Raw genomic sequence first — 13,715 nt, 5'->3', positions numbered from 1 at the left:
AGAGTATACTAACATGTTGTCCAATTAGGCAAATCAAAAGGTTAATGTGTGCAAGACAAAGTCGGTAAACCATTGCCAGGTTTGTGCATCATTACGTAGGCCAATCTCATAAACTTACTCACATACAACCCAGATGGTGTAGTAATTGCGGTCTTCAGAATGTCCTCAGTTGCCATGTGTTCTTGAACGTGGAATGAGTTGGTTAACGTTCGTAAGAAGCTGGAAATCACCCTGGCTACTGTCAAACAAGTGGCAGCTGCTGCATGTTGTTGTGTTGGAAGCACTCCCGAGAGTCATGTACCTGTGGTACTGGTACCAAGGGTACCTCAAGTATTATTTGCTCTTGTGGATCCTGTCTCCTTTGCAGAAAGTACGGTATCTGTCATTATTCATCCACTTGACTGCAAGTGATATTTCAGTGGTAAATCTGGGCACCCTGTACAGGGTGGATGGGGACCAAGAAGGACTCAGGGTGTTGTACTGATCCCCCAACTGACAAGTTTGAGATGCTGTCTTTCACTGAAACCAAGCCAGTGGGGCTCACTTCACCTGTTTTGAGGAAACCTTTTTTGTCCAGTGTCAAGAGAAGGCAAATGCTAAAGGTTAGGTATCTATGATTTTTCGGAAGTTTAAACATACGGTGGATGAAAAGGTACCCCTTTAGAAAATTGCAGCAAGGGGCAGGAAAGCACACAAGGCGCACTCAGTGTGTATGCTTGGGGGCCTAATTCAACATGTTGAAGAGGCTATTCCAGCAGCTGTTGAGGGAACAGGATGCAACCACCTATAGAGTGTGGCTGGAACAAATTATGCCAGTTGTCTGGGCCCTGAGGTCATACTTGGTCATTCCAGTGACTAGCAGATACGGTTCAGAAGACCAGTCTTACACACATGGAGTTTCAATGAAGCTCACAATTTGCAGCATTGTCCCCAGAATTGATCATGGCCCTTTGGTTCTGAGTCTAGTGGAAGGATTGAACCAGAGACTTTGAAATTCTGTGACAAGCTAGGCTTCAACTTCCTGGACTTGGGCCATAGTATTGATAATTGTAGCCCCCCCCCCCTAAGTGAGTCACGTGTGCACTACACATCAGAGGCTGCTACTGAGGTAGCTGACTATATGTGAAGTGCACACAGGGTTGTTTTTTTAGATTAGGCGACTCTCCATCCAATCCAGATAATGATAGCTATAAGAAACCCAGTTGTATAAGTGTAAGGTAAAAAGAAATACCTCCCACTTGTGGGAGTATTAAAGTCCTATTGGTTAACTGCTGAAGCACTCGCAACAAAGTGCCAGAGTTTGAAATGCTCCTGAAAAGCAGTGTAGCTCACGTAATACTAGGTACAGAAAGCTGATTGAAACCTGAAATTGATAGCAGTGAGAGTTCTGAGGAAGATAAAATTGTATATTGAAAGGAATGGGAAATGGAGGTGGTGTATTTGTTGCAGCAGACAAGAGACACAAATCCACCACGATAGAAATTAAAGCTGCATGTGAGATTGTTTGGGCAAAAGTTAGTATCAAGGATGGGTATAAAATGATAATTGGTCCTTCTATCACCCACCAGATTCCTCTCCTGATGTAACTGAAAACTTCAGACAAAACTTCAATTCCCCAGTCATACTGTAATCATTGGTGGAGACTTTAATCGTCCAACAACCAAATTCACAGTTTTGTCATTGGTGGCTGTGATAAGACATTCTGTGAAACATTACTAAATGCCTTCTCTGAAAACTACCTAGAGTAGATAGTTTGGAACACCATTCACAATGGAAATACACCAAAGAGCCAAATAATAAACTGCTGCACCTGCCTAATATTGTGTAAGGCTCCTGCGGGCATGCATAAGTGCTGCAACACAATGTGGCATGGGCTCAACTAATGTCTGAAGTAGTGTTGGAAGGAATTGACACCATGAATCCTGCAGGGCTGTCCATAAATCCGTAAGAGTACGAGGGGGTGGAGATCTCTTCTGAACAGCACGTTGCAAGGCATCCCAGACATGCTCAATAATGTTCATGTCTGGCGAGTTTGGTGGCCAGCGGAAATGTTTAAACTGTTAAGAGTGTTCCTTGTGCCACTCTGTAGCAATGTTGGGGGGTGGGGGGTCCATGGATTCATGAGGCTGTCTCCATACCTGTACACACCCATCCACTCGATGCAATTTGAAGCGAGACTTGTCTGACCAGGTAACATGTTTCCAGCAGTCCAATGTCGGTGTTGACGGGCCCAGACGAGGTGAAAAGCTTTCTGTCGTACAGTCATCAACGGTAGACGAGTAGGCCTTCGAGTCCGAAAGCCCATATCGATGATGTTTCATTGAATGGTTCACACACCGACACTTGTTGATGGCCCAGCATTGAAATCTGCATTGAAGGTTGCACTTCTGTCACCTTGAACGATTCTCTTCAGTCTTCGTTGGTCCCGTTCTTGCAGGATCGTTTCCGACCGCAGTGAAATTGGAGATTTGACGTTTTACCGGATTCCTGATATTCACGGTACACTCATGAAATAGTGGTACAGGAAAATCCCCACTTCCTGCGTACTTCTGAGATGCTATGTCCCATCACTCAAGTGCTGACTATAACACCATGTTCAAACTCACTTAAATCGTGACAACATGCCATTGTAGCAGCAGTAACTGATCTAACAACTGTGCCATACACTTGTTGCCTTATATAAGCATTACCGACCATAGCCCCGTATTATACCTGGTTACATACCTCTGTATTTGAATACGCATACCTGTACTAGTTTCTTTGGCACTTCAGTGTATGTTGGATTTAATGGCAACAAACATATCTGATGTATTTTAGGATGTCCACATTGAAAATGGTGTCAGTGACCATGATGTGGTTGTGGCAACAATGATTACCAAAGAACAAAGGACAACTAAGACAAGCAGAAAGATATATATGTTCAGAAAACTTGGTAAAAATCAGTAGTGGAACTATGGCTCAAGTTTAGAAGAATAATTGACCATGCACTGAAAAGATATGTATCCAGTAGAACAGTTCATAATGAGAGAGACCCTCCGTGGTATACAGTCACTGTGAAGAAACTTCTAAAGAAACAGAGATTACGGCATACTACGTGTAAAACAAAGCATAGGGCTATAGATAGAGAGATGCTGTATGAAATGTGTTATCTGTCAAGAGAGTAATGCATGAAGGTTCAGTGATTACCATAGCAGAATATTGTGAAGTGATATTTCACAGGACCCAAAGAAATTCTGGTCGTATGGAAAGGCTGTTGGAGGCACCAAAGTTAAGTGTCTAGTCTGTAGCGAATGAAGCAGGAACTGAAATTTAGGGTAGCAAACAAAAAGCTGAAATTCTTAACTCAGTTTTAGATTGTCCCTTTGCAAAGGAAAACTCAAGTGAATTGCCCCAATTGAATCCTTGTACCACTGGAGAAATGAGTGAAATAAGTATTAGTATCAATGGTTTCCCCCCATGAACCATGGACCTTGCCATTGGTGGAGAGGCTTGCGTGCTCTGCAACACAGATAGCCGTACCATTGGTGCAACCACAATGGAGGGGTATCTGTTAAGAGGCCAGACAAACGTGTGGTTCCTGAAGAGGGGCACCAGCCTCTTCAGTAGTTGCAGGGGCAACAGTGTGGATGATTGACTGATCTGACCTTGTAACATAAGCCAAAATGGCCTTGCTGTGCTGGTACTGCGACGGCTAAAAGCAAGGGGAAACTAAAGCTGTAATTTTTCCCGAGGGCATACAGCATTACTGTATGGTTAAATAATGATGTCGTCCTCTTGAGTAAAATATTCCGGAGGTAAAATAGTCCCCGATTCGGATCTCTGGGCGGAGACTACTCAGGAGGACGTCGTTGTCAGGAGAAACACAACTGGCACTCTATGGATCAGAGTGTGCAAAGTGAGATCCCTTAATTGGGTAGGTAGGTTAGAAAATTTATAAAGGGGAATGGCTTGGTTAAAGTTAGATATAGTGGGGAATTAGTGAAGTTCGGTGGCAGGAGGAACACGACTTCTGTTCAGGTGAATACAGGGTTATAAATACAAAAGCAAATAGGGGTAATGCAGGAGTAGGTTTAATAATGAATAAAAAAATAGGAGCTCGAGTAAGCTACTACAAACAGCATAGTGAATGCATTATTGTAGCCAAGATAGACACGAAGCCCACACCTAAAACCACAGTACCAGTTCATATGCCAACTAGCTCTGCAGATGATGAAGAGATTGAAGAAATTTGTGATGAGATAAAAGAAATTATTCAGATAGTGAAGGGAGACAAAAATTTAATAATCATGGGGGACTGGAATTCAATTGTAGAAAAAGGAAGAGAAGGAAAAGTAGTAGGTGATTAGGGAGTGGGGGTAAGAATGAAAGAGAAAGCCGCCTGCTAGAATTTTGCACAGAGAATAACATAATCATAGCTACAACGTGGTTTAAGAATCATATGTTGGTTATGAACTATAGATTAAAACTGCAAAAACATGGGAATTTAAAAAGATGGGACTTGGATAAAACAAAAGAACCAGAGGTCGTAGAGAGTTTCAGAGAGAGCATTAAGGAATAATTGACAAGAACAGGGGGAAAGAAATGCAGTAGAAGAAGAATGAGTAGCTTTGAGAGATGAAATAGTGAAGGCAGGAGAGGATCAAAGAGGTAAAAAGATGAGGGCTAGTAGTAATCCTTGGATAACAAAAGAGATATTGAATTTAATTGATGAAAGGAGAAAATATAAAAATGCAGCAAATGAAGCAGGCAAAAAGGAATGCAAACGTCTCAAAAATGAGATCGACAGGAAGTGCAAAATTGTTAAGCAGGGATGGCTAGAGGACAAATGTAAGGATGTAGAGGCATATATCACTAGGGGTAAGATACATACTGCATACAGGAAAATTAAGAGAGACCTTTGGAGAAAAGAGAACCGCTTGTACGAATATCAAAAGTTCAGATGGAAAACCAGTTCTAAGCAAAGAAGGGAAAGCAGAAAGGTGGAAGGAGTATATAGAGGGTCTATACAAGGGCGATGTACTTGAGGGCAATATTATGGAAATGGAAGAGGATGTAGATGAAGATGAAATGGGAGATACGATACTGCATGAAGAATTTGACAGAGAAGTGAAAGATGTATGTTGAAACAAGGCCCTGGGAGTAGACAACATTCCATTAGAACTACTGATAGCTTTGGGAGAGTCAGCCCTGTACCACCTGGTGAGCAAGACGTATGAGACAGGTGAAATACCCTCCGACTTCAAGAAGAATATAATATTTCCAATCCCAAAGATAACAGGTGTTGACAGGTGTGAAAATTACGGAACTATCAGTTTAATAATTCATGGCTGCAAAATACTAACACGAAGCCGACCTTGGGGAAGATAAGTTTGGATTCTGTAGAAATATTGGAACACGTGAGGTAGCACTGACCCTATGAATTATCTTAGAAGATGGATAAAGGAAAGGCAAACCTACATTTCAAGCATTTTTAGACTTAGAGAAAGCTTTTGACAATTTTGACTGGAATACTCTCTTTCAAATCCTGAAGGTGGCAGGGGTAAAATACAAGGAGCAAAAGGCTATTTACAGTTTGAACAGAAACCAGGTGGCAGTTATAAGAGTCGAGGGACATGAAAGGGAATTAGTGGTTGGGAAGGGACTGAGATAGGGTTGTAGTCTATCCCCGATGTTATTCAATCTGTATATTGAGCAAGCAGTAAAGGAAACAAAAGAAAAATTTGGGATAGGAATTACAATCCATGGAGGAGAAATAAAAACTTTGAGGTTTGCTGATGACATTGCATTTCTGTTGGAGACAGCAAAGGATCTGGAAGAGCAGAAAAAACGAGGATAATGGAGTGTAGTCATATTAAATCAGGTGGTGCTGAGGGAATTAGATTAGGAAATGAGACACTTAAAGTAGTGAATGAATTTTGCTATTTGGGAAGCAAAATAACTGATGATGGTTGAAGTAGAGACGATATAAAATGTAGACAGGCAATGGCAAGGAAAGTTTTGTGGAAGAAGAGAAATTTGTTAACATCAAGTATAGGTTTAAGTGTCAGGAAGTCTTTTCTGAAAGTATGGACAATAAATACTTTAGACACGAAGAGAATAGAAGCTTTCAAAATGCGGTGTTACAGAAGAATGCTGAAAATTATATGGGTAAATCATGTAACTAAAGAGGAGGTAATGAACAGATTTTGGGAGAAGAGGAATTTGTGGCACAACTTGACTAGAAGAAGAGATCGGTTGGTAGGGCATGTTCTGAGGCATCAAGGGATCACCAATTTAGTATTGGAGGGCAGAGTGGAGGGTAAAGATCATAGAGGGAGACTAAGAGATGAATATACTAAGCTGATTCAGAAGGATGTAGGTTGCAGTAGTTACTTGGAGGTGAAGTAGCTTGCACAGGACGGAGTAACATGGGAACTGCATCACACCAGTCTCAGGACTGAAGACGACAGCAACAACAACAACAACAACAACAATGGTTTTGAGAAACAGCTTAAAACACCAAAACTGATAAAATCTCCAGATTCCATACTGAATTTGCGGCTGAGTTAGCCTCTCGTTAACTATAATGTATCATAGATCCCTCGAACAAATAACCATACTCATTAGTTGCAAAAAAAAACCATGGATCACACCCGTCTACAAGAAGGGCAGTAGAAGTGATCCGCAAAACTATCATCCAGTATCATTGACACCGATTTGTTGTAGAATCTTGGATTATATTCTGAGCTCAAAAGTAATGAGTTTTCTTGAACAGAATGACCTCCTCCAAGCCAACCAGCATTGATTCCGTAAAAAATCAGTCATGTGAAAGCCAACTCACACATTTCTCTTGTGACATACTGAAAGCTTTGGATCAAGGCAATATTTCGGAAAAGTGTTTGACTCAATACCCCACCTACACTTATTGTCAGAAGTATGATCATATGAGGTATCAAGTGAAATTTATGACTGGAATGGGGGCTTTTTGGTAGTAAGGATGCAGCATGTTATCTTGGATGTGAAGTCGTCGTCAGACGTAGAAGTAACTTCGGATGTTCTCCAGGGAAGTGTGTTAGGACCATTGCTGTTTATGTTCGTGTTAATGACCTTGCAGACAGTGTTAATAGTAACCACAGGCTTTTTGCAGATGATGCAGTTATCTACAGTGAAGTACTGTCTGAAAGAAGCTGCAAAAATCTCAATAAGATTTCGAAGTGGTGCAAAGATTGACAGCTTGCTTTAAATGTTCAAAAATGTAAAATTGTGCACTTCACAAAACGGAAAAACATAGTATCCTATGACTATAATACCAGTGAGTCACTGTTAGACTCAGCCAACCGAGTGTAACATTTTGTAGGAATATGAAAGGGAATGATAACATATGCTCAGTCATGGGTAAATCAGTTGGTTGACTTCGGTTTGTTGGTAGAATACTGGGGAAGGGCAATCGGTCTACAAAGGAGATTGCTTACAAATCACCTTTGCGATCCGGTTCTGGATTGTTGCTGAAGTGTGTGGGACCTGCACCAAATAGGACTGACGGGATGTAGAACGTGCACAGAGAAGGGCAGTATGAATAATCAAAGGTTTTTTTGATCTGTGGGAAAGTGTCACAGACATTCTGAATAAACTGAACTGGCAGTCTCTTGAAGATAGATGTAAACTATCCTGAGAAAATCTACTAACAAAATTTCTCGCATAGGAATTCTGAGGACAATATTAGAATAGTTACCGCTTGCATGGAGGCTTTCGAATAATTATTCCTCCTGTGATCCATATGTGAATGGAACAGGAAGAAACCCTAATAACTGCCATGCAGTTCACAGTGGTTTGCGGAGTATAGATGCAGGTATAGAATTTGGGTACATGCCTTTGCACAATCTGTAACATTGTATCTAATGGGTCTGTGCAGCCATGATTATAATCTCCTAATAGTAGCACTGGCTAGCGATCAGGCACAGTTCGCGAGTTGAGTGCTCTGTAATCACCACACAGACACCAGGCATCTCCTTTTTTGGGTAGTAAATTCAACGCAGGTTCCCATGGGTTGCTGGAAGTTCGGATGATGCCTTCTCGCAACATCATGTTGAATTCCACTTCAGCAATGGTGAGTCATCTTCTAAGCTGGCAAGGCACAGGCAGTTGGTCCGTGGGTTTTACACAATTGACCATATTGTACAAAACTTGCTGTGGCGCGCCTGAAGGTCTTGTTAAGGTTGGGAACTTACACAGTAGTGGGCAGTACCCTTCGTCTGCAATCTGTATGACCTTGATGTCATACGTTCTAACACTGTGATGACACCCAGTGGCTGTAAGTCTGGTAATATTGTCCACAACGCAGGTATTTGCTACGTCCGACAGGAGCTGGTAGTGAGCTAGGAAACTAGTCCCTATAATTGCCTTCAGCCACATCCACTACAATAAAATCCCATGTGAATTGACAGTGGAGTCCCAAATTCAACTCTTCATGCCATGTACCAAATGTCGCAATTTCTGAATTATTTGCCGCAGACAAGATAAACAAAGTGTACAGTCAGCAACATCGCAGTGACGTTCTGGGCAGGATACTAAGGTTGGGCCTTGTGTCTGTTAACAGGACTTCTGGTCTGATACCCTGTCGGTAATGTATAGGTGCCAGGATGTAGTTGGGCAGTTGGTGGAGCCTACAGCTGTCCACCGTTTGCATTTGGGCAGGCACAGAGGCTAGTGTACTTCTTCTTTGGTACTAGCAAGTGGATGGAGAAGCATCTGATCGCTTGTGACTATGTCCTCTGTATCGACTAAGACCTCCTTGCGACACCTGTGTGCCAGTCTCTGTGCTCGATGCATCAACTTTGGCAGACAGAGCATCATCATCTGCATGTGAGATGGAAGGGTCATGGATGCATCACTACCATACATTGTCACAGCACTAATCTGTTGGTTCAGAGCTATGACTTCTAGGATGCGGTCAGCCAGTTCCACAGTAGCGTCCAGGGCATCTCTGTCTGTGACACGATTGCCTTCACTTCTGATGGCAGACAGGTACTCCAAAGAGTGTGCAGGAGATTGTCAGACACTGTTCCAATGTCCACCTTGCCGCAAAGGTGACTCAGGTACTGGGACAGTTTTTGTCACCTATGTCGTGCCTGATATGGTCTTGCTGTGACTCTGTGAATAAGCTCAGTCTTTAATCTTTCGTAGGCACTCTCAGCTGGTGAGCTATGATCATACCCTGAACATTGAAAGCATAGTGCTGATCGAGCTGACTCACTATCAGTGCAAATTTAGTTGCTCCTGCTGTAATTCCAGCATAGCAAAAGTTGACCTTGACCTGAGCAAACCAGTGAACTGGATTATGTGGCGAAGACTGTGGGAGACGAATCACCAGTGCATTACAGCAGGCAATTCCATCCAGTAATCAGTATTATTGCGGGCATTGACCACATCGGGGTCGCCACTGATGGGAGTACTAGATTGTGTAGTGCCAGCCATACTTAATAAGTGCTCAGTCACTTGCTGAGAATAGCCTTGAACAGTTTTTTTTTAATGCAGAATAACAGAAGGGAAAGAATCAGTTGCTATAGGCTACTTGTCAGTATGCACCAAGAAAAGAACAGAATAAACATGTAGTAAATGAATTACAACTCCAAGGAGTAAGTAATAAACATTAACACAATGCTCCAAGCAGCAGACACAAACTTGGCGGTTGATGCCATTAATTTGTTACCTCACATTCCTTCAATTTGTGCAACAACTGCATCTCTGGATGGCAGGAACAGAACTAAAGTAAGTGACCACAGCAGGAAACGTGTGTAGCGATTGCTACAGGATTGTTACCACTTCATATTCCATGGAATCATTTTAGGGGGACGGTTTCTAAATCTTTGAATGAAGATTCTCATATGTTTTTTCTCTTCAGTGAAGAAAAACATTCAAGAAGGCAACCTTGTTTTTTAATATATTGTAAAAGAAGATTGTGCTAAATGATATTTCATAATTATATTGATGATTTTAAACATAATATTGCCTTAATATCATGTGGTAAATGCCCTTTCTTTCTTCTTCTTCTTCTTCTTCTCCTCCTCCTCCTCCTCCTCCCTTTTTTTTATGTGTTTGAGATACAATCAGCAAATGTTATGTGAAGGTTTGGAGGGTCTTGCAGGGGCGCATGCATCTGTCAAGAGGCGATGTAAAAGTTCTCTGCCACGTTGGTAATTCTTATTCATGTTCAACTGCTGCCACCCCCCCCCCCTCCCCCCAACTTGCAAGTGGTCCATTATACAGTCCACTTCTATTCCCAGTTTGTTAAGATGCTTGACTAAAATCCACTGTCTCTTAGGCTGTGCCTCCTGGCCCAGCTCAGAATTTTCATGTCTTTCAGAGTTCCCCCTGTGTGTAGACACACAAGATTTAACATCACAGGAATGGCACAATTGCTAAGGAACTGAGGTGGAGGGATTTGGCTGATGTATATGTAAAGTGTTCAACATTTAGGAAGGAACATAGTGACTTCAAGAATTTGGCTTGAGCCACTTGTGTGCCAGTTTTAACAATTAATTCATCTACTCATGGACGGCAGGGTACTCAAGTTTAATTCCTGTTCTTAGCACAGATAAACAAGTTTCATGTAAGGCCAAAAACTTATTTTCCTCTCCAATTCATTGAGACATCACATTGTTAGTATATTAGTTTCATGCACTGTTACATAATGATTGTTCATAGTGGAGACAGTACCTTCCTACTACACATTTATCATACGACACTGTTCTTGTTCAACATCTTAATAGAATATGAGTGATTGTATACATATTAATGAGTCTTATTTTTCAGTGAGTGGCTTTTTTTCTGTAAGCAACATTTGTGTGAGAGTATATTAAACACTGTTAAATGTTAATTCCATTCTTAATGTGGGAGAATGTTCTTGACTTCTTGAGCTGTTTCTGTAACTGATCACAGTCTTCTCCTGTCATGTGTTTTATCCTAAATATTGTGTTTGCAGGAGATGTCCTGAATAATTATGTATGTTTTCCATGTGCTTTTGCAGGCAGCTAGCAAGTCTGACTACTCTGAAAGTGCAGAAGTCGGAAGTGAAAGTAAAAAGAGAAAGGCCCAGGAGGAGGCAGGATCACAAGACAAAGTGGCAAAAATACTATCATCAGACATTGCACAGTTTGCTTTCAAGAAGTCATAATGGTTTCTCATAGCACATTTTTTTAATCATTGTGTATATATCTTGAAATGTCCTTGTATCAGGGATGTTTACTGCCCGCTCTTTCGACACTGTTGAATCAACAGATTTTTCATATTTCACTTGAAAAGAGGACATTGATGAACTTTTGTACCAAGATATTTTTTATGCGGAGAAAGAATGAAAGTGACATTTGAGAAAATTAATTGTAGTTTCTATCATGACAACAAAAATGCTAACAGTATGGCAATATAATTTGTCTTTAGTAATATTGTGGACAGTTTTATCTCCAGTATCATGAAATTTAAAGTTGCTTTAAAGCACAGATTTATGTCTCTAGAAAATTTTAAGAGTTAAGTATGGGAGACTGGCACTTCCTTATAATGCTTTACAGCACTTGACTGATCTTCACAAGACATACTGGATGACATTGAGCAGCATGCAACAATGAAGGTTTCTAGTCATTCCTTCACATTTTGTGTTCTATAGGAAATTTTAATGTAACTATTAATATAGTCTGACTTTCTTTGTGTCTTTATAAGAAATTATATTGATAGCACATTTGTACTGTTGGGAATGTTATCAATAAAGGTGAAAGTAGATTAAAAAATTAGTAGCCCTCAGGGAATAATCTACTGCAGGAAAGCCCAAGTTTCTATTTTCAGAACGTGCACCTCATAAATTTATATAAATGGTCACATAAGTATTTTACTTCCTAATGTTGGTAAATACAGGATGGAATAATGTCAGTATTATGAAAAGGATAGTTGCTACTCTCTCCGTATAGCAGAGATGCTAGTCACAGATGGACACAACAAAAAGACTGTCAGAATGTAAGCTTTCGGCCAACAAGGCTTCATTGTGCGCGCGCCCACACACACATACACAGAGAGGGAGAGTGAGAGACTGTTTGGTTGTGTGTGTGTGTGTGTGTGTGTGTGTGTGTGTGTGTGTGTGTGTGTTTTACCAATGAAGGCCTTGTTGTCTGAAAGCTTACTTTCTTACAGTTCTTTTTTTAGTTTAATTTTATATTATTTTTTATTTTTTTAATCTAGCATATCCACTATATGATGAGTAGCAACTATCCTTTTCATAATATTGACACTACTTGTCTGACATGTTACATAAAGAATTTTGAACACCAGTTTACATCACAAGTGCCTGCAGTGCAAAATTTCATCACCTACCAAATTCAAGTAATACAAATCACCTGTCTGATGGAGGAGATCTCAGTCATTTACTGTAGGCATCGAGCAAAATGATATATCTGAGTTAAAAGATGATAAAGTGTGCAAAGAATTTTGGTCACCTGTGAAACATGGAGTATACAGTAATGCCAAATTCCACCAAACTTAATATGGAGTGGTAATTTAAAAGACATGGAGAGAAGAAAAGTTTTATCTGTTGTACTTGTTGGCTGTAAATATGGAATGTAATTGTCAAACTTTTTATGTACTGATTAGGTTACAGTGGTTCTTAATTTATATGACACCCACTTTTGTAGTGCCTTGTTTTAATGTAACACCCTGAAAAAATTTGTTAGTGTTGCATTCAACATCTCATAAATGATTAATAAATTTTGTTATGAGAAAAAATTTCTTTTAATATAATTTCTAATTTTAGAGTAGGAAATTGAATTCTCTTGTATGCAAACCGTGATAAACAAATTAATGTGAAGCATCAATAAACTGTACTTTCACGAATTTAATCTACGGTATGCTCCTGCTTTCTTTTCATAGAATAACAGTCATTTAAAAAATATCATTAATATCCTGCCACATGCATCTTCCAAAACTGAATACAAAATCTCTCAGTTGTTGGACCTTTTTTCCCTACTTGAGAGGTTTGAGCTATTTTCTTTTTATATCCACCTAAAGTTTTTGTGGCAAAATGTGTTCTTGCTCTCAAAGTAACATGCAAAAACAAGTAGTTTGATGCTACAGTGCAAGAATGTGATTTCAATCTGTCTCATCTCACTGTGAAAGCTTTACAGTTACTGTTGTTCCTAGTGTTACATCAAACTGTATGCCGTTGTGCGTGATCAGTAACAATGTAGTAGCAGTGCCGAAAGAAGTTGCTGACAATATCTTATTTCAAAATTTCTGTGAAAATGTCATAATAATATCCAACAGTATCTGTGACTGTCACCATTTGGTACTAAACTGCATTTAAATTGAAAGATAAAATAGAAGTGACCAGCAGTATTTCATATATTGTAAAACATCTGTGCCCACATTAGCAACATTTTGTAGTCACTTGAGAAACAAAATTTGAATTGTTGTTATAAACTTTGACAAAAGTTACATTATGTGGTTGTAAAGAATGTTGTGAAAAGTTGTTATTCTTGTAGGGTTTCTTTTATTAAAAAAGATAGAAAGCCTAACCTCCATGACTTGTTCTGTTATTTGACCATTTCTGCACTTCTGTTCATTCTCATAAAACAAAAAGGACCACATATTCATTTTGTGTCTGTATGTGTGAGAGAGAGAGAGAGAGAGGAGAGATGGGGATAGGAAATGTTATACCCTAAATTTATAAGTCCAGAGGAATAAGAATTCATTATAAA

General features: G+C 40.0%; 1 protein-coding gene across 3 annotated transcripts in view; it reads left to right on the top strand.

Annotated features, from left to right (window-relative positions):
- Positions 1-12,001, top strand: part of LOC124595578 (WD repeat and HMG-box DNA-binding protein 1) — a 200,119-nt gene extending 188,118 nt beyond the window's left edge. For all 3 annotated transcript variants that reach the window (XM_047134369.1, XM_047134368.1, XM_047134367.1), the window contains one exon: positions 11,006-12,001. In XM_047134369.1, the coding sequence (XP_046990325.1) occupies positions 11,006-11,152 (147 nt within the window). In that variant the 3' untranslated portion in view covers positions 11,153-12,001. The remainder of the gene's footprint in view (positions 1-11,005) is intronic.
- The last annotated feature ends 1,714 nt before the right edge of the window (positions 12,002-13,715 follow it).

This window comes from Schistocerca americana, chromosome 2, assembly GCF_021461395.2.
Source record: "Schistocerca americana isolate TAMUIC-IGC-003095 chromosome 2, iqSchAmer2.1, whole genome shotgun sequence".
Taxonomy (NCBI): Eukaryota; Metazoa; Arthropoda; class Insecta; order Orthoptera; family Acrididae; genus Schistocerca; species Schistocerca americana.
This window is presented reverse-complemented; position numbering and strand designations above follow the sequence as displayed.